Source organism: Peromyscus californicus, unplaced genomic scaffold (genome assembly GCF_007827085.1).
Source record: "Peromyscus californicus insignis strain IS unplaced genomic scaffold, ASM782708v3 Scaffold_2__1_contigs__length_46816999, whole genome shotgun sequence".
Lineage (NCBI taxonomy): Eukaryota > Metazoa > Chordata > Mammalia > Rodentia > Cricetidae > Peromyscus > Peromyscus californicus.
This window is the reverse complement of record NW_026294540.1, coordinates 4,330,122-4,355,371: the sequence shown is the minus strand read 5'-3', so window position 1 is coordinate 4,355,371 and position 25,250 is coordinate 4,330,122. Positions and strand designations below refer to the sequence as shown.

The following is a 25,250-nucleotide window of genomic DNA, read 5'->3' as shown; positions in this document are numbered from 1 at the left end:
ATTCCAAGCTTGAGGCTCTGCCACTGGGCACGCTGCTTCTTGGATTCACCCCTGGCAGGTTCGAGACCAGGTTGGTGTCCTGGAGCCTTACAGAGTTTCTGCCTTATGAAATCTGACAGCCAGGACATGCCTCTCCCTCCCCCTAGTCCTAAGCAGAGTGGCATGGGTGATCGGGAAGGCGTGGGGCTCTCACAGGCTTCCCTGGGAGGCTGGCTGGCTCTGGGGTGAGGACAAGAGAGTGGGGTCAGCCCCTCCCCTTTACACCATAGTCTCTGGGGGCCTAGGGGACAGATGGCATGGCTCAGGCCAGGGCCAGGACTGTCAGTCAGATAGATGAGTTATGAGCCAATCAAAGGGGTGGCGGTCGGGAAACCACAGAAACAATAGCATTGAGACTCGGAACAATGGGGGCCACGTGCCGCAGGGGCAACAGTCGTTTGTGGCACAATGGGCCACCAGGGGACAGCAGCCGGGCCAACTGTTGCCACTGACACGGACCAGCCAGTTTTCAAATGATTTCCAGGCCCTGTTTTCCTACAAGGCAACCAATGGCCAAGGTAGCCGGGGGTCACCTGATTGCGGCTTCATGGGCTGCCGGCCCAGGCCTGTGACAACTGAGCAGTGGTGGTCATGGCAACACTAACTGTGGCTATAGAGCACAAGGGGGCAGAGATGGGAAGAGAGAGGGTGAGCTTGGAGGTGACAGGATTGTCAGGAAAGGAATGACTGGCCAGTGGGCCACATAGGCACCCCCCAACAGATGCGGGAGGAACCTCGAGGCTGTGGTTCTAGGGCACGAGTCCCCTCCTCACTCCACTCTTCCCAAGGTCCGTCTCACATTGGTTTGAACTCGAGGGCAGGATGTAGGTTGTGGTCTCTTGGCCACAGAGCAGACAGCTCTCGGTACTGAGGAGATCGGGCTGGGGTGTGCTATGGGCATCCCAGCACAGCACACACAAGATGCCACCACAAAGCTGTTGGCCATGTGGCACATGGGACTTCAGGGATACCAGAGTCATCCTGCCCGGCACAGTTTTCTGTAGATACGTGTACTCCATGCATGTCTTTGTCAGCCTGTTAATGATTGTAGGCCTCATGGTGCTCCAGGAGCTTCCTGAGTCACAACACTTGACCTTGGCCAAGGGATTCATTGTGCTGAACCTCAGTTTACCATATGTAAAACTCCTTTTACATAGGCACATACCTTATTTCAAGTGTTTGGGACCGGAAGTGTTTTAAATTTCAATTTGGCGGTTTGCGGAGCCATCTTTGCAGAAGGACCTGAGACAAAAGATGGAATTCACCGGTGTCCTGTATGTCTCACATGGCCAGCAGGAAGGGATTTATATGCACTGTTTTCATTGTATCCACATTCGGAAGGTGACCCCTCAAATGATCCAAGGTGTGGAGTTTTCCACTGTGGCAGGATGGAGGTACTCAATAAGTCTGGATTTTGAGGTTTTGGTTTTTGGAACAGGCTCCTGCCTCCCATGGGTGACGATGACCTCCCCGGGGACCTTCAGTCGCTGTCATGGCTCACAGCCGTGGACGTGCCTCGGCTGCAGCAGATGGCAAGCGGGCGGATAGACCTGGGTGGCCCCAGTGTTCTGCATCCACACCCAGGTAGGCTCAAGGGGAGGAGGGAACCCCTGGCCCTGCCACTAGCCTGCTGAGTGGCCCTAGAGAGGTCCCTCTGTCTCTCTGATCTCTCTGTCCATATCTGTAAAATGGGGAGAATCCCCTCTTTCTGGGAGCAAGTCCACACTTCCTTAGTGATATGACAATGGGATGTCTCACACTTTAGCAAACTTGTGAGGGGCCAAATGCAAGCCGAGGCCCGTCCTTGCAAGTGCTAAAGTGGGGTTTAGATTTTCTGAAGGCCTAAAGCCTTTGCTGTCTGGCCCTTTAGGAAACAAGTGTACTGCCCTCTGTTCTAGAAGATTCTGAGAGAATCTTGGCACCTAGGAGGTACTCTGTAAATGACAGAGAATTGTAATCAAATCAAGTGAACTAAAGGCAGCGGTGATGGAGAACAGCAGAAAAGCCACTGCCATGTAAGAACAGTGCGGAAGTGGACATCAGTGTCTGGCAGGATGGCTCTGTGGGCAAATTTTTCTTGAGTACTGTGCACAGCAAGCGGCAGCTAATGCTTGTCTTCCAAGAAGGACCAGGAAATACTTTTTTGGGGGCAGGGGGAGTTTCGAGACAGGTTTCTCTGTGTAGCTTTACGCCTTTCCTGGATCTCACTTTGTAGACCAGGCTGGCCTCGAACTCACAGAGATCCGCCTGCCTCTGCTTCCCAAGTGCTGGGATTAAAGGCGTGCGCCACCACCGCCCAGCTGAAATATTTACTTTTGAGACAGTGTCTCCCTAAATATCCCAGGCTGGCAATGAACTCCAGATCCTCCTGCCTCAGCCTCCTAAGTGCTGGAATTACAGGCGCTCTCTGCTGTACCTTTGCTGGGAATAGATTGTTATATACTTTATGAATTAAAAAGTCTAAAAGTCGAAGCTATTCAGTACTGATGTTGATGGTGAAAACCCAGCCACAGACTGTATGTAAACAAATAGACATGTGCCAAAAAAAACTTTATTGACAAACTAGGTCAGTTAGGTGGTCAGTTTTCTAACTCTAAATCTAGAGCCCTGTAAGACAGCTATGCAGCACTGGGATGTTCCTGCTCCTCCAATCAGATTCCTCATCTGTAGGGTATTGCCAGTGGTCCATACAGGAGGCATTTTAAAGCTGTCAGGGTTTGGTACATGGTAAAATAAGTCAGGGCCTAGCAGCCTCTTACAGGTCACTTTTACTTGATTAGAGGTGGTGCAATGAGACTCTGTGATGGATTAGTAATGTCTGTCACAGACCCAGCACTGGAAGCAGATGCACATCTGTTATTCTTGGACTAATCTTTGGCAGTCTAGCAGAGCTCAGGAAGGAAGAGGAGGATACTCTTGTATCTAAATCTAGAGCTCTCAAGGAGCCATTAAGCCTTTGAGGAAATGAACAATAAATTGGTGTTTTAGCCCATAAAGGACAGGAGCCAAGGCAGTCTCTCATTATTGTCATTATTGGCTCACATTAATTGGAATTTTATCACGTGCCCAATCATGTGCTAAGCGCTTGGTAGGCAGCATCTCATTTAACAGTCACAACTTTGTAAATAGGTAAGGGGTCAGTAGAAATGGGGACACTGAGGCTGGCCAGGTGACACAGGTTATAGGAACCCCACCGCTAACCACCATATTCCAGAAAAGTGATTTGGAAGCGCTTGCTGTGTGCCTGGTCCTGGGGTGGAGGGTGGCCCCCATCCCCCACTGTGGCCACCATTTCCAGCAAACGGCTTTCTCTGTACCTTCCTCCTACAGGTGCCTTGGCTGGGGCAGCCGACCTGAGTGTGGGTGCAACCCCACGTCCCCTGCTCCGGGGCCAAGCTGCCATGGCCCCCAGAGGCATGCTGGGCTTGGGCCCCATAGGCAGCCACAGAGCCAGCGTAAGTGCCACTACATGGCTGGGAAAGACGGTGTGCGTGCGTGCATGTGTGTGCGTGCGTGACTGTCCCTCCCTGACCTTCTGTCTCGTCCTCTCCAGGCTGAGCAGATGAACCAGTTCCCTATAGGAAGCCAGTCATCCTCGGGCCCACAGGAAATACCACAGCTGTACTCACCTCCGACCCCACTCCAGTTCCCTCTGCCTCCAGGGTCCCAGCAGGTACCACAGGCTCAGAGACAGACTATCCTGAATTCACTTGCTTGTACCCCAGGCTCCCACGCATAAGATCTCCTCCATGCCTGTGCCATTGGCACTGTTCATGCCTTGCTGGGGACACCGGAGCATCTCCTGTGTTGAAATCCCTGCAGTTAGAAACTGGGCTGGGGTTTGTGAGTCACCTCTGCTCTGTCTCACCTCCATTCTCTCTCTGCTGCCTGGCCCTGCCCCTTCCTGTGAAGTGCCCTCCTGCAGGCCTCTATGGCTCCCCATTTGCAGCACGGCCTTCCTACCCACAAGCCCACATGACCGCACATCCATCTCAGGAGCTGCACCCCAAACACTACCCCAAACCCATCTACTCCTACAGGTGAGGTCTGACGACCCAGAAGGAGGGCACAGGGGCTGCCACCGGGGCACCTTAGGCAGATAGGAAAGGTGACCTGGCTCCCCAGGGATCCCCCAGGTGGGACCCACTCTTGGGAGGGACTGGCATGCGGTCAGCTGACCCTGCATCAGACTGGTTCTCCATCCTCACGGGCTGGATGGCTTGGCCCCTGTGAGCCTGTTTCTTCTGATTAAAAAGTCAGTTGCAGAAATGGGGGTGTGTGCCTTGGGCTTTGGGGGGTGGGGTCGGGGAGGGAGCATCTTGGATGAAGTCTAAAAGCCCATGGGAGTGGGGTCAAAGGGCAAGAGTGATTTCTCAGCTCACACAGTGGCTGGGCTGGGAGAAGGGTAGGGAAGGGACAGGCCCGGGCCCAGGGAAAGTGCGGGAAGAGCTAACACTGGGAGTGTAGAGGGGCTGGTGCCAGCAGAGGGGGCCTTAGGCTGTCACCTGAGGCCTGTGTGTGGCCCCACCTCTGGTCCCAGCTGTCTGATCGCCATGGCCTTGAAGAGCAGCAAGACTGGCAGCCTGCCTGTGAGCGAGATCTACAGCTTCATGAAGGAGCATTTCCCTTACTTCAAGGTGAGGGCTCTGAGGCGGGGTGGGGGAGTGCTGGAGCCCCTTGCCTCTCTCTCCCCCGGCCTGCTAGGATCCAGGGCTTCTTCTACACTACACTGAGCCCCCACTCTTAGGTCCCCAGTTTTGTCATGCCCTATAGGAAGGATGGGTGCAAGTTACAAAGAGAACGGGGCGCCGGGCAGTGGTGGCGCACCCCTTTAATCCCAGCACTTGGGAGGCAGAGGCAGGCGGATCTCTGTGAGCTCGAGGCCAGCCTGGGCTACCAAGCAAGTTCCAGGAAAGGTGCAAAGCTACACAGAGAAACCCTGTCTCGAAAAACCAGAGAGAGAGAGAGAGAGAGAGAGAAAGAGAGAACAGGGCTTTTGAACTGGGTTCTGATGGATGAAGCGGAGCTCGCCATGCGCCTTGGTGTCGAGAACAGAGGGCCCAGCCTAGTTATTCAGCACAAACTCAGCAAGACAGCGGGATGCCAAGCACTTTCAGCAAGAGCCTTCGCTGGCGGGTTCAAAAGGACTTAGGAAGAACTGTCCATCGCTGGAGCACGGTTGGCCAATAGCCACCCTGTAAACTTCAAACCCCAAAGAACAACAGGCAGCTAGGGGTCCCAGATCACAGGATCTTGGGCCTGGACAGTATCCCGAGGAGAAATGCTGGACCACATGGGTTGGGTGAGCTGGGTCCCAGTGTCCGGTTGCCTAGCAACAAAGCGGTGAGCCTTTGAAAGTGATTTATTTGCATTGAATTTACTGGGCAGCTACATAGTCCCCAGCATCAGTCTCCCCTAATCCCTACCCAGTGGGAGAGGAAGAAGGGGCATTGCTGAAGCCCTGGGCTGTGGTCCAACTCCAGGTCCGCAGCTCCCAGGGCAGGGCCTCTTGCATGCCTCAGCCCCCAGTCTTCTCTGTCATCGCCACAGCTGGTATTGTAGATGGAATTCCCTATGTCCTGCCCTGAGAGGCATGAGTTTGAATGTATCCAGACACGTAAAGAATTGCTAGGGGAGGAGGGGGATCACCTGAGGAGTCTACCGGGTCTCCATGTGTCCCCACAGACGGCGCCCGACGGCTGGAAGAATTCAGTAAGGCACAACCTGTCACTCAACAAGTGCTTCGAGAAGGTGGAAACCAAATCCAGCGGCTCCTCCCGCAAGGGCTGCCTGTGGGCCCTGAACCTGGCGCGCATCGACAAGATGGAGGAGGAGATGTATAAGTGGAAGAGGAAGGACCTCGCGGCCATCCGCCGCAGCATGGCCAACCCGGGTGAGCCCCCGATCCACCGTTCACATGCACCCGCCACCTCCCTAGCCTCCCGGGGCTCCCTGCCCCTGTCTAGAAGCCGGCAAGTGCAGGGGCCTTGTGAGAAGTGTGAAACGCCGTCGAATCTGCTATCCCTGTGTCTCTCACTCCACGGCTCTAGGATGGTATCAGACTGGGTGTTGGAAATAACCAGAGGGCTGGAGAGATGGCCGGGTGGCTAAGAGCACTGCCCGGTCTTACGGAGGATGGAAGTTTGGTTTAGTATCCATGCTGGCCCGCTCACAACTGTCTGTAGCTCCAGATACAGGGCATCTGGTTTTTTTTTTTCTGGCCTCTGCTGTGGCACACACATGTGGCAGAGAGAAAGAGACAGAGACAGAGAGAGACAGAGAGAATGAGTATCTTATGTAAGAGCTGACCATGGCAGCATGTGTCTGTGAGCCCTGTCCTGGGGAGGCAGAGAGGGGAGGATCCCTGGCGCTCACTGGCCAGACAGTCTAGCCAAAGTGGTGACTCCAGGTTCAAGTGACCGAGTAGGGCAGCGGTGCTCCACTGAGTGAGAGGGGGTAAGGTTTTGGCAGGAACTACCAGAGGCCCAGCACAGCACTCATCCCAGGGCTCCTGGGCCTCGGTCTCAACTTGCTGTGAGATGCTAGGCCGGTCGTCTGGCCTTCTAGATTCTCATCTCTAAAGGGGCCCAGCTAGATCTTAGGCCCCTTATGGTCCAGTGTCAGCATTGTGCTGCACCCAAGGAGACAAAGGCAGACAGGAGTCATTCCCGGGGCTGGGGAGGTGGCTGAGTGGGAAAAGCACATAACTGCAGTGCGAGGACCTGAGTTCGGATCCCCAGAACCCAGGTAAAGCGGACATGGTAGTGCACATCCGTAATCCTAGCGATCCTTTGGCAAGATGGGGTGGTAGAAAAGGGTGTGAGCTGACCTTGGGAGACCTTGTCTCAAGAAAGCTGGAAGGCGGGGCTGGAGAGATGGCTCAGAGGTTAAGAGCACTGACTGCTCTTCCAGAGGTCCTGAGTTCAATTCCCAGCAACCACATGGTGGCTCACAACCATCTGTAATGAGATCTGCTGCCCTCTTCTGGTCTGCAGTCATACATGCTGTATATCTAATAAATAAATAAATCTTTAAAAAAAAAAAAAAAGAAAGCCGGAAGGCAAGGACCCACACCTGAGACTGTATTCTGGTCTTGACATGAACTCTATGGTGCACATACATGCATACTTTTTTTTCGAGACAGGGTTTCTCTGTGTAGTTTTGGTGCCTGTCCTGGATCTCACACTGTAGACGAGGCTGGCCTTGAACTCACAGAGATCTGCCTGGCTCTGCCTCCTGAGTGCTGGAATTAAAGGTGTGCGCCACCGTCGCCCGACTACACGCACACTTTTTGGAAAAGAGTGATGTCTGTGCTTTGCTTCTATCCATTCTCGCAGAAGGGGATCCAGGTCTTAGCCCTCAGCAGTGGTTTTCAGTGTTGTTTCTATACAGAGAGTCTCCATAAGCATTAATGACCTGGCTGCCTCACGGGACCTTCGTCCCTGCCTCAGCTCCCTCTTGAAGGGCTGGTGAGAGTTCAGTTAAAGTCTTAGGACCACAGGTCTGTGCTGTAAGTTCCTATCTGGGGGGAGTTCACTATTAGGAGTTCATGGCAACTCCCGTTCCTTGAAGGCCTTTTAATGGCTTTGGATGGCATCACATCTCCATAGCAACCCTGTGCAGAATGTATCATGCCATCTCATAGAAGAGGAGACAGTCGAAGACGGTTACTACATTCTCATGGGTGGTACATAGGGACTTAGGGCCTGGTGACCGCAGGGACTTCTGAGTGACATTTCCTACTTGTCTGCAGAGGAGTTGGACAAGCTCATCTCAGACCGGCCGGAAAGCTGCCGGCGTCCTGGCAAACCAGGGGAGCCTGAGGCCCCCGTGCTGACTCACGCCACCACAGTGGCCGTGGCCCACAGCTGCCTGGTCACCTCCCAACTCCCGCCAAAGCCACCGATGACCCTGTCCCTGCAATCAATCCCCCTGCACCACCAGGTCCAGCCCCAGACACACCTGGACCCAGACTCCCCGGCACCAGCCCAGACCCCACCCCTTCATGCCCTACCCCATCTCAGCCCAGGGCCTCTCCCCCAGCCAGCCATGGGGAGGCCCCCTGGGGACTTCCTCAACATCAGCACCGACATGAACCCGGAGGTGGATGCCCTGGACCCCAGCATCATGGACTTCGCTCTACAGGGTGAGGTGTAAGACACGGGGGGGGGGGGGGGGGGGGGGGGAGGGGGGTTGGACGGGGTTAGGGGCGGAGATGGGAGCCCAGCAGCACTCTGCCTGCAACCCCCGCCTTAGCATCATCACTATAACAACCACCCCACCTACTAAACACTTAATAAGCACCTGCTGTATACCAACTAAGCACTTCCTAGGCGTCACCTGCCACGGCCCCAAGGCCCTGCCACCCCATGTCCTCATTCCGCTGATAAGGACACTGAAGCAAAGAGAAGTCGAGTCACCAGCCTAGGTCCCCTGGCTACTCACTGGGCAGATCTAGGATTTAAGCCTACTATCTCAAACTTTTCTTCAGCAGTTGCTCAAAGCTATGCACGCTAGGTTGGGGGGGTGGGGGTGGGGTCACACTGTGGCACAGTGCCCCCCTTCAGTAGGTCAAGGGTGGGACGACGCATGTGCCTGCTGTGTTCCAGCCCTGTGTCCTGCCCCTCAGCAGGGAGCAGGACCAGGTGACGGGAGAGCCAGTCAATAGGTCTGTCACAGCCCAAAGGCACATGCCATGTCCCTGCTCCTCTCTCCCTGGAAGGGGAAACAGTGTTGTTCTCCGGGCTTTGATGTTGGTGGTGCTGCCCAGTGAGAACCAAATACTTTCCATTCATTATCCCTGGCCTCACCTGAGAGGTGGGTGTTTGGAGCATCTCCATCTTACGCTGTGGGAGGAAGACCAGGATTAGAACTCTGCTTCCTCTCCGCTCTTCCTAACAACACAAGGCCTCGGACATCACACACGATCTTTGCCCTCGTTCCCTAAAGAGGGGATTTGAACTCAGGGCTATTCGGCCCTTAGCCAGCTCACCCCAGTGCTTTTGTCTTTGCAAGGTAACCTTTGGGAAGAGATGAAGGAGGACAGCTTCAGCCTGGAGACGCTGGGGGCCTTCGGAGACTCCCCACTGGGCTGTGACCTGGGGGCCCCAAGCCTGACCCCTGTCTCTGGCAGCGGCGACCAGACCTTCCCTGATGTGCAGGTGACAGGTCTCTATGCTGCATACTCAACCCCAGACAGCGTGGCCCCAGCGATGGCCACCTCTGCTCAGTACCTGGGTACTCCAGGGAATAAGCCCATAGCTCTGCTTTAAGCCGCCCGCCGGTCTGGAGGAAAGCACCGTAGCCCTGACAGTGTCTCCAGCTGCTGGTGGACGAGGAAGTCCCAATGCTTAGTTCTTCTTGCTCCCTCCATGCCACCACCAGACACTTCTGGGGCACCCAAGTCAGAAGCATGGGGGGGATGTCAAGCACCCCACCTCCCCTTCTCCTTCAGGGCCTGAGAAAGGGGCATGGCCATGTTGAGGTCTGGCTCCCGGCAGGCACTGGGTGGTCAGCGGCCCACCTGGGGACACAGCAGTGTGTCAAAGAGACACAGGAGAGAAAGCTCTAAGCATGCATGTTCTCCCAGGAAAGCAACCTCTGCCTGTGCCTCAGAGAGTGGCCCGAGACTAGAGAAGGGCTTGGTCAGTCTTGGATCTGCCTTGGAGGTGAGACAGTTGACCTCTGCCATGGGTTCCTGCCCACCACTCCTGGAGTTTCCTGTGCTGACCACTGGGACCATGTATAAATTTATTTATTTTTTATTGTGACCCCAGCTGAGGTCCCTGGAATGAGACTGGGCAGACTCCCCACCACTCAGCAATCCCGACTCCCTAGTGACCCCAAGTTACATCTCCAGCCTGCTCAGGCAGACCCCGGCAGCCCCCGGCAGCCCCCGGCAAACCCCGGCAGCCCCCGGTAGACCCTTGCAGACCCCGGCAGACCCTTGCAGACCCTTGCAGACCCTTGCAGACCCTTGCAGACCCTTGCAGACCCCGGCAGACCCAGGTAGCCCTGCCATTCAGAGAATGAGCAAGCACTTTTGCTACTGGGAAGCACCTGGCCATTTTCCTACTAGGTCAGATCTTTTCCCCCGGTGTTTAATCATGGCTCACATCTACTCCTGGGGACACCCAGGAGGGGAGGTGCCGTAGCAGTGAGTTTGGAAGGGATCCCAAACTGTGGGGCTGAGAAGAGGAAGAAAAGGCAGAGACCTGTCTGTGCCAGGTTTGGGATGCTCGTGACAAGACGAGAACCTCTAGCCCTGAGCCCCTTCACCCTGCGCAGCAGTACAGCGTGGAATGTTGGCTGCCCTGTCTTGCCTGTATCTACTCTTATATTGCGCTCCTTGTTCCACGACTGGTTTTTCCAAGTGAGGGTTCTGCAAGCAGGCAGGTCTCTTTGTCTTGATGTTTGTCTGACCCCACGTCTGGGAGTTCACACCCTAGGGCCAAATGTTCCGAAGAACCAGCATGTGGGCCAGCTGTCTGGAAGGGCAATGCGAGCCCTTGTCCTCAAGGGCCATCTTTCAGGCCTTCCCCTACCTCCGTGGGTCCATCCCTGTCTCTAGACCACGCAGCCCAGCCCATCTGACCAGGCTTGCTCAGCTGCTGTGTGCCAGGACTCTTGATAAGTCATGGTGTTTAAGTGTTAAAACCCGCCAGGCGGTGGTAGCACACGCCTTTAATCCCAGCACTCGGGAGGCAGAGCCAGGCGGATCTCTGTGAGTTCGAGGCCAGCCTGGGCTACCAAGTGAGTTCCAGGAAAGGCACAAAGCTACACAGAGAAACCCTGTCTCGAAAAACCAAAAAAAAAAGTGTTAAAACCCTGCATCCAGGCAGTGCCAAGACTCTGTAGGTATAGTACCGAGTAACCGTCTACTGTCAATAAAGGCCGAACAGCAGCAGCGTGGCTCAGTATAGACGGCAGGGACAGACAGACAGACACACACACACACACACACACAGGTACACAGCACAGGAACCTGGCCCTCTGACACCACGTTCCCACTGCATCTGAGCCGAAAGGGGTGGGGTCGTCAATGAAATTCACATGGCTGGCATTTACTGTCCCTCAGAATGCACACTTGGCAGGTAGCGTCTTGGGAATGAGTTGCAGACAATTGGCAACCACTCCCGAAGCGGCGGCTCAGAGAGTATTTGGGGGTGCTGAGTCTTCCCGGGCCAGCTTTAGGCTTGAGTGTGGCTGCTCCACCTGGGGACAGTGTGGGGGAAGACTCCCACCTTTTCTTTCTTTCTTTTTTTTTTTTTTTTTTGGTTTGTTTGTTTGTTTTATTGAGACAGGGTTTCTCTGTGTAACAGTCCTGGCTGTCCGGGAACTCGCTTTGTAGACCAGGCTGACCTCGATCGAACTCACTGAGATCCTCCTGTCCCTGCCTCTCGAGTGCTGGGATTAACGTGCTGGCCACCACCGCCCAGCCTGACTCCGGCCTTTTCATCACCCAAGACATGCCAGGCCAGGGATGGTCACTACCATGAGCTCATGCAGCCCTTGGGGGGGCCGTGGCTTAGAAACTAGTGCCCGACTTTGCTGGTGAAGAAACGGCAGCTTGGACAGGCCCAAATAACCAGTACCTGGGACCCCACTCTAGCTTTTCAACCACGCCCTGAGACACAGGCTCCACCAACAGAGACACTGTGTCCCCAACCACTCCTGTGACTCGTTGATGGTCCTGCTGTCCCGGTGAGCCCAGTGAGACCCCTGGACTTCTGGTCTCCAATAAGGGGATTAACTTGCCACTTTAAACTACTACGTTATTGAGCTATAGAAAACCAATGCTACAATGTTACCGGAATAAACTGGGGCTGGAGAAGCTACGTAAGAGGACAGAGGTACACCAGTGAGCGGCACCAGGTCCCATTTATCCACTGGTTTAAAGAGGCTCAAACCTCTCCCGGGACTGACTCCAGGGTCTTCAGAGAAGGACTAGAGACCTGCTAACCATTGGGAGTGGGCTGGTGGGACCAGAAAGACTTCTTCAGACCGTCCTGTGGTGTGATACCAGGCCTCCGATCTCCAAGCCTTTTAGTTCAAGGACAAGACAGAGACCAAATGAGCAGCCATCACGACATACAACAACTCAGTGGCTTCCCGCCCGTCATACCCTTCGGGCACCTTGTACCCTGAGCTGTGCTCACCTATCCCTTGGCATAGCCCTCTGCTCAGCCAGCAGTGTGCCCAGGGACCGGCAATACCAGGAGATGGGAACCATCGGCTTAGTTCTGGGGACTGTTTTCCCTGCTTAACATGCCCTTAGGGGGTGTTCAGCCCTCACAGGCATCCTCAGTGGCCTCTACCTTGATGCTCCCACCTTCTGGAGCTGGCCTGCTTCTCTGAGTAAACATGGAAGCCTGGTATCGCTGTGATGAAGACCACGGGCAAGAGCATCTCAAGGAGAAAAGGGCTAGACTTACAGGTCACTCCTTCACTGAGGGAAGTCAGGGCAGGAACCTGGAGGCGGGAGCCGATGCAGAGGCCACAGAGGGGTGCTGCTTACTGGTTTGCTCCCATGGCTTGCTCGGCCTGCTTTCTTATAGAACCCAGGACCGCCTATGCAGGATCACATGACCATCCAGTAGGCGGAGCTCTCCCACATCAATCACTAATCAAGAAAATGCTCCTCAGACTTGTTTATGAGCCATTTGGATGGGGGTGTTCTCTCGGTTGAGGGAGGTAGCCTGCGTCAAATTGAAGAAAAACAATTAACCAGTACACCTGGGCACTTGCCAATGACGAGTAACTCCCGGGCCCTTAGCATTCTGGGTAAGATCCAACTCTCAGGGCTGGAGACATAGTTCAGCAGTTAAGAGCACTTGCTGCTCTTCCTAGAGAACCGGGCTTTGATTCCCAGCATCCACAGCTGTCTGTAACAGTTGCAGAAGATCCGACACCTTCACACAGATATACATACAGACAAAAACATAAATGCACATAAAAATAAATAAATCTAAAAAAAAAAGGTATAATCAGAATAGAGCAATAGACCAGGGGCAATTTATGTTTTGCTTGGCAAAGGGGCTTGCTATGTAGGCTAGGCCATTCTAGAACTTATGATCCTCCTGCCTCAGGCTCTCCAGTGCTGAGATGGTAGGTATGCACCCTTATGCTTGGCTAACATGAGTTTTTAGCAAGCACCCTGCTAAATTTAAGAACAAATCTAAGGAAAGGAATGTGGATCCGAGGCAAAGAGCACAAGAAGTCACTGGGGGGCATTGTTGACACACCAAGGCAGATCCAAGGGCAGCAGAACCCAGAGCGTTCCCAAGCTCCGCCTCAGGGTAAGCCAAGAAAGATGGACTGACATGCCCCAGTCTCCTCCAAGCTGAGGGTGAGCCTGGCTGCCTCTGGGAAGGTCTGTCTCCACCAGACTGGGTCTGCCTTGGGAGTAGCAATATTGAATTGGAATTGAGAGAGATGGGAGAGAAGTGTGGGAGATGATAGGGTAGTCAGGGAGGTGAGGCAAAGCTCTGAGCATCAGGGAGGTGAGGCAAAGCTCTGAGCATCAGGGCCCTGACCCAGGCTGTTGGCTTCTGCTCTGTGTGAGCCTGGAGTGTCTCTCGTGTCTTGAATACTTGTCTCCCAGCTGCTGTCACTATGATGGGAGATCGTGAAACCGTTAGGAGTTGGGGCCTGGCTGGCAGAAGGTCCTAAGTGTCGGGACATGGAAAGTTCCTGGTTCCTGCTCCAGGGAAAAGTGGACATCCTTGGCCACACTTCCCACTGCTCTACCTTGCTGGCTATGATGGGCTGAAATTACAAGCCAAAACAAGTCTTTTCTGCCGTTTCTGTCAGACATTGTGGTCACAGTGTCAAGTGACAGACACTGCTGGTTAAAAGGTCCAGCTATTTAAAAGCAAATTTTTAAAAAGTGTATGTCTTGGTATTTTGCCTGTATGTATGTGTACCACATGTGTGTCGTAGCTGCAGAGAGCGGAAGAGGCTGTCGGGTCTCCCGAAACTAGAATTATATACAGTTGTGAGCCACCAGATGGGTGCTGGCCATCAAACCTGGTTCCTTCCAAAGGTCAGTCAGTGCTCTCAACTGCTGGGCCACCTCTCCAGCCTCCAGCGACTTTTGAGTTTAAATCACTTTCCGCCTCTCTGGATGGTTATAAATGAACCACGTGACTAAAGAAAAAAAAAAAAGAGACTCTCTCGGAAAACATGTGTGGACCTGGCAAGGATGTGACGGTGGAACCCTGCAACTCTGCTGGGTACCGAAAACCCTGGAGAGATTCCTCTAAAAGATAACAGAGAACCACCACAGGAGCTGGCAGCAACGCCACTTCGGGATACAGATCGGAAGGAATGGAATGGGAGATCCAGGATCGGAAGGGACCTGCTCTGCTCTCCTCACCATTATCCACAAGAGCCACGAGGCAGGAGCAACCTGCAGCCTCCCTACGGGACTGTGTAAACTAATGTTTCCTGGCTTCGTGATGGAATATTGTTCAGCCTTTAAAAAAGGAAATTACGGTGCATGTCATAATATGGAGGGACCTTGAGGACATTGTGTTAAGTGAAATAAACCAGTATGAGTTCAGTGATGAGGTTCCCAAATCCATAGCGATAGAAAATATGGTGGGGAGGGGCTGCTGCAAGATCAAAAAGTGCTAACAAGGATCAGGTTTGGGTTACCTCCTCTGACTTACGGGCTTGTGATGTCCCGGAGACGCCCCCAACCAGGTAGCACAGGCAGCTGCTTTGCTCCTGGTTGCCCACTAGGACCCGGTGACAGATCTTATTGTTGAAGACGTCACATGGAGGAATCAAGCTGGTACTGACCTGGCAGTGTCCTCCTCCCTGGCTAGTTTGGTCAGTGCTGGGGAAGAAAACGAAGCAACAGTATCACTCATCTTTGACCCCTGTGAGCCACAACCAGCCTGGCAAGATACCCCCAACGGCACAACAGTGGCGGGGCTGTTATGGAAGTAACCAACGCCTTTCTAATCAGATTTAAGGCATGCTCCTCAAGGCTGAAGTCATGCCCGGAACTGTTAACTGGGTCAAGTACCACGGGAAGCTGATAGGCCCCAGGGGAGAACCTACTTCTATCATCTTGCTAAATGGACATAGCATCAAACTGCCCTCGAAATAGTGACCTTTACATCCATGATGAGTACAGCTGCCCACCCTCACCGGAGACGCTTCTTTTTGCAGTGGGCAGTAGCCAACAGATTCAGATTGTCAAAGTGCAAAGAGTAAGTGACTGTGGCATGCTCAGCTATAAGACATCTGTCACAGCCCCTCACCTCAAGGATCATTGTGTGGTGTGTGTGTGTGTGTGTGTGTGTGTGTGTGTGTGTGTGTGTGTGTGTGTGTTGGGGGTGTGGAAACTGTAAGATCTACCGAGTAATAGAGGATTGTGGCAAACAAATCTTTCCCATCATGATAGACACGTGACACATGTGGAGCCCTGTAGCCGGAAATTTTCCTGTGTCCCACAGCCGCTCAGTCCCAAATAAACACACAGAGGCTTAATATTAATTACAAACTGTTTGGTCTATGGCTCAGGCTTATTGCTAGCTAGCTCTGACCTCTTAACATAACCCATTTCAATTAATCTATATTTTGCCACATGGCCGTGGTGTTACTGGTCTGCCGGCAGATATCTTGTTCCTCGGGCAGCTGGAGGGCATCTGCCCAACTCTGCCTTTCTTCTCCCTCTCTCTCTGCTTGGATTTCCCACCTGACTCTTAATTCTGCCTTACCATAGGCCAAAGCAGCTTTATTTATTAACCAATGGGAGCAACATAGATGCACAGCATACAGAAAGACCGTCATCCCACAGCAAAGCCACACCACCAGGTCTGAACAAGATCAAGCCAGTCAACATTCTGAAGGGATGGGAGCTCAACGCCCAACCCTAGAGGAGGGAACTATTGGCAAATGATGGCTGTTAGGGGAGGGAGAATCAGGACTTGTTTCTGGGATGTGGACTCTGGGAGGCTGCCACATTTCCAGGATGGCCCCACATCCAGGTACATGTGGATGGAACTAAGTGGACACATTGGGTTAAAGAGGAGGGGGGAGAGGTGGGGAGGGAGAGAGAACATGAAGCTGAGAGGGAGATGTGGGGGTGGCTCTGATAGGAGCTGGGGGAGAGAGAATGGGCGTGGGTTTGATCAAAACATGTTTTATGTATACATGAAATTCTCAGAGAATAAATAAAGTCTCTTTGAAGGAGTGCTGGAGGTTGCTTCTCAGCGTGAATGTCCTCAGCCCCACTACATACTGGAAACTGGTTAAGATGAGTCCCAGGTAGGAGGGAGGCCACTCCAGGCTAGTTCAAGGCTAGCCTGGACAACGTTGGAAAAGGAAAGGCTAGCACAGTAAAGTGTATGGTGTGTATTTTATCCAGACCACCCTGTGTGAACCTGAAGGAGCCTGGTGGCTCTGAGCCTGATTTTTTTGTCTGTCTGTTTTATATTTTGTTTTTTTCCCTTTTTTTTGGATCTAAGAACTGAACCCAGGGCCTTGGTGCTCTACTACTGTGCTAAATCCCCAAACCCCTGAGCCTGGGTTTTATTGAGAGAATGAGGATGAATGGCCTCCTAATTGTTGGAGCCCATTTAGGCTTTATCCAGCAGGTCTGCATAAAGAGGATGATTGGACCACGGCCCGAGCACCAGGTGTCTGGGATGGTCTGCACTTGACTGTGCTGGGGGAGGAGGTCTTTTGCTCCACCCCTTGGCATTTCTTTAAAAGCCCTAGGGGCGAGACCGTCGGGGCGGTGGATAAGGATCCGGGCCCTCTCGAGTCTATCCTGCATTTCTCTCTGTTTCTCTCCTTTATTTCTACCTAAGTCTCTTATCCCTCATTCCTCAAGAGTCCCTGAGGTAAAAATAAATGTGGGAGCTGGTCTCCCACACACCTCCATCTCACAGGCTTATCCATGAGCTACACAGGACAAGACCAGGCCTGGCATCAGCCAATGGCCATCTTGTAAGGTCCTGAACTGGGCTACAAGGCCTCTGTCCACACAGAGGTAGTTGGTCCTTTCTCCCTTTCCCTGGGGGTAGTGACTGAGTCCCCCCTAAGTGGAAGCATTGGCCTTGTCCGGGACCATGGAGCTTGCAGCGGACTGTCCACAGGCCAAATCATAATAACAACAACAACTAGGTGTGTGTCTGGAATCCAGCTGCAAGCTGCCTAGCCCCCCTCAGCCTTCCAGAGCCTTCTGTCGGCTTCTTTCCCTTCCTGGGTATCTGGTGACACAGAACGGCATGATGGAAACATTAACTGCTGCCTCTAGGCTATCTGAGGAAGAGGCTGCTGCTTGTAGCATGAATCTTAAGAGGTCTTCTTAATAAAAACAAACCCGGAGCCAGGTATTGGGGTGGACGCTGGAAGATCAGAAAAGTAGAACAAGCCACAGCTTCCTCGCCTCGCCAATTCCTCAGCTGATTCTGTTTCCTCAGACTGGAAGCCTCTGAGTCCTCATCCAGAATGAATCTCAGCTGAACTGCTGCACAAAAGCCTAAAAGCTTAACTAGCCAAATGCTTCTAGTTCCTGGTTTTCATGCCTTATATACCTTTCTGCTTCCTGTCATCACTTCCTGGGATTAAAGGCGTGAGTCACCATGCCTGGCTGTTTCCAGGGTGGCTTTGATCTCACAGATCCAGGGGATCTCTGCCTCTGGAATGCTAGGATTAAAGGTGTGTGCGCCACCATTTTCTGGCCTCTGTATCTGGTGGTTGTTCTGTTCTCTGACCCCAGATAAGTTTATTAGGGTGCACAATATTTTGGGGGAACACAATACCACCACAGCTGCTCCTCTTCAAACTAGGGAGAACATTTTTTAAAACAAAAAACAAAAACATGAACAGGTTCCCCATAGGCCCCCTGGATTCAGGCATCCAAAAATTACCAACAGGTCTGGGTCCCACCCTCTTTATCCGTGGTGCTTCCCTTTATGTGACAGGTTCTCTCTACCCAGCGGGGCTGGAGAACTCTGTTTGACCCACCCCTGGGAAAGATGCTGGACCGGATTCAAAGTAATACTTGCTGTTTGAGAGTCAAGAATGCGCAGTCCCTATGAGTGGATAAGCTGTTGTGAGAGAGGGGCCGGGTTCCTGCTCAGGGTGGGGCTGTTCAGGGACAGCCAGTTCCCAAGTGTAGTTCAGATGCCTGGATACGTCACATCCCTGTTGTTGGACAGGCGTGGGTTCAGGCGGGTCAGTGGGAAGAAGATACAGTGCGCTTTAAGGACGTCCAAGCCTTTCTAGTCGCTGGGGGACTCAGCCTCTCCGGGACTGAGCCACCCTCCCTCAGCCAAGGGCATTTTTATTCTCCAAATTTCCACTTTCAGCAAGGTGATTTCCATATCCCCAAAACATCCTGTTAGTCCACTTCCAAAGGGACAATGCCAAGTGCAAATTCTTGACTAAGGAATATCACAGTGTGCAGGACTTTTCAGGAACCAAGTTTTGCATAGGCTTTGTACCCTTTGGAATCTCTCAGACAAGATTCACAGAGCACAAGAGAAGCAAAAGGTGGATTAAGGCTGGGTGCCAACTCTCCTGGAGCCAGACCAGGTGTAGTTCAGTGGGAATTTTCCCCATCGCAGCCGGGTGTCACAGGAGGAAGGAGCAGGGCTCCCCCCAGTCTGTCCTGTGTGACCGTGGGTGAGTGTGTGGACCTGAGCTTTGCCATGCCGCCCTCATCTGATGGGAAGGAATGGAAACCAGAGTGTAAGCTGCCCTGGCCTCCATCCCTCCCTCCCTCCCAAGCAGTGCAGCGTATGCACAAAGCTCTCTGATGTTTGAAAAAGGGAGATTTTGAGAACGGGGGCGGTGGGGGGGGGGGACCTTCTATCCCCTCTACCTGTCAGGCTTTTCTGGTCCCCAAAATAAGTCAAGACCAAAGGACTTCCTTCAAAAAATAGTTTATTTTGCAGATCTCCTGGCAGCCTCTTCGGCTTACGCTGATGGTCAGGGCAGCGGCTAGTCACAGTCTGGGCTTTTCCCCTCGACACCCAGAGGACCTTGCTCAGAAGAACCCTTCATCCCCCAAAATGGCAGCAACAGGCCACGTTTCTCCACTCCTCCCAGCCCCCCTCAGCTGCTAGGGCTGTCACTGGCTGATGGCTAGACCTGTTTTAATCCGGGGCACCTCAAGTATCCTTCCTGGCTTGCAGACGGTTCCCTGGGTGACTCTGGCCTCAGCCTGGAGTGATAATGTCTTCAGACACTGCCCAGAAGGACAGCAGGTGGCAGGCAACTTCTCCAGCCTGTCCCTGGCACAGAATATCTCATTCAGACCCTGACGCTGCTGGGCCTGCAGGTCCTGGAAAAGTCTTCATGAGCAAATGCAGAGTGCTTGCGGCACAGTCCCAGGTCACCGGTCCAGAGCCGTTGGCTCCTGCCGTGGCATCAAGGCACAAGGTGAGGAAGTGTATTTATTGGTTAGGGGCACTGTGTTTAGGGACAGCTTCCCTGCGCTCAGGCAGGAGGGTACTTGGTACCGTATGGATGGCCAATGTGCAGGAGGCATCATGTGGGGTCCAATCCTTGCTCTGCTAGGGAAGAAAAGGCTTACAGAGCCCTGGGGGCTGAGGCAGTAAGACTCCTCCAGCTCTGCTGGATGCCAAGCATCCTATTCATTTGTCCCTTTACCTTTGGAGACAGCTTGTCCACAGGACGGTCTTCCTGTCTCACCAGGGCCACTTGGAGAACAAAATGTCGTTTTATTCTCTTAATTGAACAAAAAAGATGATTTTTGCCCCTGTTTGGCTGCCTAAGTGTCTGATAAGACCCTTTCTTGGGGGCTGGAGAGATGGCTCAGAGGCTAAGCACACTGCCTGCTCTTCCAGAGGTCCTGAGTTCAATTCCCAGCAACCACATGGTGGCTCACAACCATCTGTAATGGGATCTGGTGCCCTCTTCTGGACTGCAGGGATACATGCAAACAGAACATTGTATACATAATAAATAAATCTTTAAAAAAAAAAAAAAAAAAAAAGACCCTTTCTTGGGTCTCGTCTGGTGTGTTTTCTTTGGCCTGTTTACTCTGCTGAAGGACGCTGCTGCTGAATGTAAACCAATGTGCAAGTGTGTTGAGATCAGACAGGGAGCCGACACTGGATCCCCATTCCAGGCAAAACACGAGGAACTCGGGGTGCCCGGTTCAGTTCACCTCAGAGATGCAGCAGAGTTATCCACTGAACCCTGGAGTCCCCAGATGAGGGGAGGCTATGACCGCCTGGCAGGGGCGCAGGGGCCTTCTGTCCAGGAAGACGCTGGTCATGAACGGCATTCGCAGAGTGCTCGAGATCGCTTTGTGAATTTTCCCAAAACAAGCCCCGGGGTCCTGCAAAGGCCTGCCGCACGGCCATTCCCGTGGTCCAGGGTCCTGGGAATGGCCAGAGTTGCTCAGGGGGAGGCCGGGGTCTCCGTGGTCGACAGTAGCTGAGCTACCTGTATTCGCTCAGCCGGGCTGAGGTGCTGGCTCAGGTAGACCACACAGTCCATGGTCACCTCTGGGTTTTCCTGAACCAGACTACAGGGAAGGGAAGAGACAGGCGGTCACTCCCGCCACTTGGTTCAGTGGTGTCTAGGGGACAGTGTCCCGGTCTAGACATGTGTCTGTTGGGTGGGCCAGAGCCCAGCATTCTGATTTCCTCCTGCTGTGCTCAGAGAAGGGTAGGGGGATGAGGGAGACAGGTCGGGGGGAGACAGTCCTGTAGGAGGGATTCTGACGTAGGGAACAAAATGCCTCAGGGTGACCTAGCCCTTTCCAGTCACTGGTTGTGCGTGTGATATGACCCGAGCTGTGACACACCCAAGTCCCAGCTTCACACCCAAAATAGGGTCCCAGATATCCTATGATCCTTGGATACTACGGAAAGACTGACAGGGAGGGAACCGGTATCCTCAGCCCCGGGGTTTGTGATGGGGGTCCTTCCAATCAACAAGGTACTAGCTGTGACACAAGAAAGTCACAGACCACAGCTCTGTTGCTGGGGGATGAACACCCTGGGTTGTCACCCCACCCACGAGACGGGGCCTGACTCTGGCACTGTGACAGGCCAATGAGCCAGAGGCTGGCCACAGGCATACCACTCACCTTTGGATGGTCTTGAGGACAGAGTCCCGCTTCAGGTAACTGATGTTCTCCCGGATGGTGGAGCGCAGGCCATCCCTGGCTGACAAGTGCTGTTCCAGCCACTGGACCACCACCTGGTTGCTGTCCCACAGGTAGGCCTGGGGGGGTGTGTCAATGGGTACAGTCTACCTCAGATGGGAATGCTGCTGAGGGACAGAGCTGGCCATCCTTATACCCCCAGTGCCTGCATGCTACAGCTTCCCTCTCCCTGCCCAGGCCCACCTTGACGGGGCCCTCGGTCTCCACAAACCAACGTCGCAGCATGGACTGTGTGTGCTCATGGCTCAGCTCGGGGCTGGCCTGAAGAATCTCTTGCTTCACCTGGGCCTCCAGCAGCAGCCGGCGCAGCCTCCAGTAGAGGAAGGTGCGTGCGGTCTTCCACTCCAGCACGTCCTGCGGACAGGTACAGCTGAGCACCCACAGAGGAGGGAGGGAGCCGGAAATGGCCAAGACCATACCCCGGGCTGGCTACCTGGCTTACGCCCCCTTCCTCCTACAAGCAGGGATATCCTGCGTAGGGGGCCGAGCTCCTATCTAGGGAGACAAAGGGCTCTGCAGGACCCCACAGTGCCTGGCAGGTCCTCTGAACCAAACTGGTGTCTACATTTACCTTTGCTGACACAAAACTCCAACTCAGGCTGGTTCCCAAAAGAAAAATGGCCAGCTATGGGCATGGGCCAGTGGACAAGGATGTCCTCTTAGGAGCAAGTCGTGGGCCAATGTTAGCATAAACAAGGCTTCAGGTCTTACCAAAGGCACAAACTAACAGCCATGAGAACACACTCAAGTTACTCACATTTCCAAAGCCTGGGACTCCTGGGGGTTAGAGGCTGTGGGCTCCTGTTGACACACTCTGACTGAAGGCCCTGAAAACCCTCTAAGCCCCAGCTGGGCTCCATCCCAAACCCCTATGCATTCCTCTGTGTCTGGGGCCCAGGTGGCCTTGGGGGACTTACAGAGATGACTCCCTTCTCCAGCATGTGGCCCGGTGTGTCGTGCAGGTCGGCGAATTGAACTGCCACCTGGTGGTAGATGGGGAACAGCAGGTCCTCTCGGGCCTTCAGCTGGACCTCCAGCTCCTTGCGGTCCTTGTCAGGGAGCTGGGCTGTCCCTGCAGGTGAGCAGACATCAGGACTTGAGGGGCTGTGAGGGATGGCCACGTGGGGTTGGGTTAAGCCACAAAACCAAACAAGAGGCCTTGTCCTGTGGTCGTCTGGTCTGCGATATCAATGCTGCTCCTAAATCAAGTTGTCCTGCAGCCTAGGAAATGCGCCCACAGCCCCACGACAGCCCCTGGAGGAAGCCCCGGCCCTGCCCCAGGCTTCAGCTGCTGTCTGCAGACATATAATAAATACAGTGCGGATATGCTAACACCTTGGCAACAGAAACACGAGGCAGGTTCTGGAAACGCACAAACCAACACAGTTCTGCCAGGGGAAGTGGTAAGTAAAGAAGACAACACCATATAGTAAGGAAATCCAGAGTTAGAATCCTAATAAGGGGGCCAGCGAGGGGGTTCAGTGGAGAAAGGTGCTTGGTGCCAAGCTGACGACCTGAGTTTCATCCCCAGGACCCACGTGGTAGAAGGAAGGAACCAATTCCGGCAAATTGTCCTTTGAGCTCCACACATGTGCCGTGGCGCGTGCACACATACACAAACACACGCAAAATAAATGTAATAAAAAGGAAAGAACTCTCATAAGAGGCATTTCCAGACATAACGCCAATTCCACACAAACCCGGAGTCATGAAGTACAGACCCATATCACAGAGGCGGACCCAAAGGAACCACACCGTCACAAACGTGTGGTCCGCACAGTTACAGACATCACCACCACATCAACATCGGGGAGTGTGGCATCAAAGATCAGGAGTGAAGGGAACAAAATCGGTAAAAATTGTTTATCTCTGATCGGGGGCATTTGGAGGACACAAGGACCTCTAAAGGGACATGGTCATTACCCAAGTTCTGGTGTTTCCTGTGGAACCCAAATGTTGTTTATGTGTGTGGGACGGTGAACTAACTATGAGATCACAGGATGAACGTCCCTCAGCTAAAATGTTCCTAAGCTTGAACTTCTGGGTGTGGATAGGAGGCCACAGCGGAATGTGCCACCCTGGCCCCAGAGATGGGGCTGTGGTCTGAACACAGCAGCTCTGAAAATTCATTTCATGTTTATATCTGGCCCCTTTGCTGAGACGTCTCACTGTGGACATCCAAACCGCAACTCTCCAAAATATCTGCCATCTGAGATAGTTCCTGTCCGACCACTTCCGGTGTCCCATAGAAGGAGCTGATTACCAGTGCGGGCTGGCTTTTGGGTCTCATTTTATCCTTAATACACTAGAATTGATGCCTTTGGCGACCTGGAGGTGGCACCTGTGTGACCCACTTACCCAGCTGTCCCAAGAGCTTCTTGCACACTGGGTCTATCCTTCTCATGGTCTTCACCAGATCTTTCTTCCGGAACTTAATCTCCACAGTGCCCTCCGGCTCCAGAACACCCGCCCTGAACAGGGAATAGGAAAGAGGTTGAGGGGGTGGGCGGGGAGGCTGAGGACAGACACCTCAGTCCTCCCTGCTATCCTGCCTCTGGCTCCTTTTTAAAAAATATTTGCTTATTTCTTTGCATGTATTATGACTGTGTGTGTGTGGTGTATATGTATTTGTGTGTGCGTGCCGGTGAAGGTCATAGGTCACGTCAGCTGTCTTCCTCTGGTACCTTCCACAGTACTTTTTGAGACGAGGTCTCTCAGAGAACCTGGAGCTCACTGATTTGGCTAGATGGACTGGTTGGTGAGCCCCAGAGGCTCCCTATCTCCGCCCACAACCCTCAGGGCCCAGGTTACAGGTGCACACTGCCACGCCCGGCTTCTTGCCCTTCTCCGTACAGTGTCCTCTGGGGACCTAACTAGCTCTGCGGAGAATGTCCCGAGTGACACACCCACCTGCTCTCTTTGTCTGCGTACATCTCTATGCACAGGGGGTTGATGGTGGAGTCGAGGACCACCCATGAACCCCCACGGAGCTCGGCACAGGGTGGGATGTAGATGAGGATGGGTTGCTTGTACTGCCGGAGGCCATCCACGATGTAGGCGCCAAACTTCAGAATTTGCTCATACATGTCTACAAAGTGAGGCCTGCTTAGGAGACTTGGGCCCCAGTGACAGACTCAAAGCCACAAAGACTCAGAGAGCTGGGGCTGGGCTGGGGCTGGCTCCCTCCCTCAGTGGCCATGGGACCTTGGGCAGGTTGCTTTCCTGCATGGGTGTGTCCTCATCTGCGAAGGTAAACACAGGGACTGCCGCTTTCTGAGTCCCTTCCAGCTCCGAGTGAGAGGCCCCAGCACACCCACGTGTCCGGTATACACAGGTCCCTGCTCTGCCTCACCAGGAAATCCCTCCCAGTCCCCAGGTACCCTCGGTGGTGACATTACAAGGCTGTCATCAGTGACATGTGTGGAACCAGAGCATGGGACCCTCACCGCAGCCCTCCCCATTCACAAACAAGGGGTTCAGGGACTCAGACAAGTCACCCAGCTAGCAAAGACCTACATGTGCCTCTCTCCCACCTCAGCTCCTTCCTCAACAGCCAGCCGGAACCATTATCCCTCTGGACATTCTGGGTGACTTGGAGGGATTGTGCAATTATAAGGCCAGCTCTGAGGAAGGTGGATGGGCATACGCCTTCCTCATCTTACCACCCAGGAAGGCAACTGCCCAGGTCACCATGGAGCTTGCAGAGCAGACCTCCCTGCCTTGCCCTTCCCATGACCCCAGGACGTCACCCGCCTCCCACGCTCAGTTCCTCATCTATAAACCAGGTGGTTACTTGACCTGCATCCTCCCAGGGCTGCTGAGAGACAGGACTGGAGTGGCACATCGGAGTGACACAGGGGCTGAACTTACCCTTCATGCCGCCGGAGAAGCCTCTCCAGTTGGCGAAGATCATGAGGGGCAGGTGCTCCTGGTTGAAGTCCTTGATGACCTGGGCGGTCTTGTAGGCGGAGTCCGGGAACCACACCTGGCCCGCCTGCTGGATGATCTGTGACACAGAGTCACTTAGGTCAGTGACATAGGGACA

General features: G+C 53.6%; 2 protein-coding genes across 7 annotated transcripts in view; one reads left to right on the top strand and one right to left on the bottom strand.

Annotated features, from left to right (window-relative positions):
• Window positions 1-1,393: 1,393 nt before the first annotated feature.
• Foxn4 (forkhead box N4) lies at window positions 1,394-11,258 on the top strand. The gene is made up of 8 exons (XM_052755072.1): window positions 1,394-1,623; window positions 3,370-3,494; window positions 3,593-3,712; window positions 3,952-4,079; window positions 4,580-4,676; window positions 5,725-5,932; window positions 7,793-8,185; window positions 9,055-11,258. Exons 1-8 carry the CDS (start codon window positions 1,491-1,493, stop codon window positions 9,309-9,311), a joined length of 1,461 nt encoding a protein of 486 aa, XP_052611032.1. The 5' UTR covers window positions 1,394-1,490; the 3' UTR covers window positions 9,312-11,258.
• Window positions 11,259-11,339: 81 nt separating this feature from the next.
• Window positions 11,340-25,250, bottom strand: part of Acacb (acetyl-CoA carboxylase beta) — a 98,927-nt gene continuing 85,016 nt past the window's right edge. For 3 of the 6 annotated variants that reach the window (XM_052755066.1, XM_052755067.1, XM_052755070.1), the window contains 7 exons: window positions 25,076-25,211; window positions 24,116-24,293; window positions 23,564-23,676; window positions 22,123-22,277; window positions 21,389-21,559; window positions 21,128-21,264; window positions 11,340-14,881 (listed from right to left, as the gene is read on the bottom strand). In XM_052755066.1, the coding sequence (XP_052611026.1) occupies window positions 14,683-14,881; window positions 21,128-21,264; window positions 21,389-21,559; window positions 22,123-22,277; window positions 23,564-23,676; window positions 24,116-24,293; window positions 25,076-25,211 (1,089 nt within the window). In that variant the 3' untranslated portion in view covers window positions 11,340-14,682. Of the gene's footprint in view, window positions 14,882-20,010; window positions 20,561-21,127; window positions 21,265-21,388; window positions 21,560-22,122; window positions 22,278-23,563; window positions 23,677-24,115; window positions 24,294-25,075; window positions 25,212-25,250 lie in introns of those variants that run through there. The other 3 variants (XM_052755068.1, XM_052755069.1, XM_052755071.1) reach the window with 1 other exon arrangement.

What these genes read in the sequence shown, in the direction of transcription:
- Foxn4 (XM_052755072.1), top strand. Translation starts at nt 1,491, where the DNA reads ATGGGTGACGATGACCTCCCCGGGGACCTTCAGTCGCTGTCATGGCTC. An exon ending in AAACCCATCTACTCCTACAG is followed by an intron (nt 4,080 to 4,579) that starts GTGAGGTCTGAC and finishes CTCTGGTCCCAG; the next exon opens with CTGTCTGATCGCCATGGCCT. An exon ending in CCGCAGCATGGCCAACCCGG is followed by an intron (nt 5,933 to 7,792) that starts GTGAGCCCCCGA and finishes ACTTGTCTGCAG; the next exon opens with AGGAGTTGGACAAGCTCATC.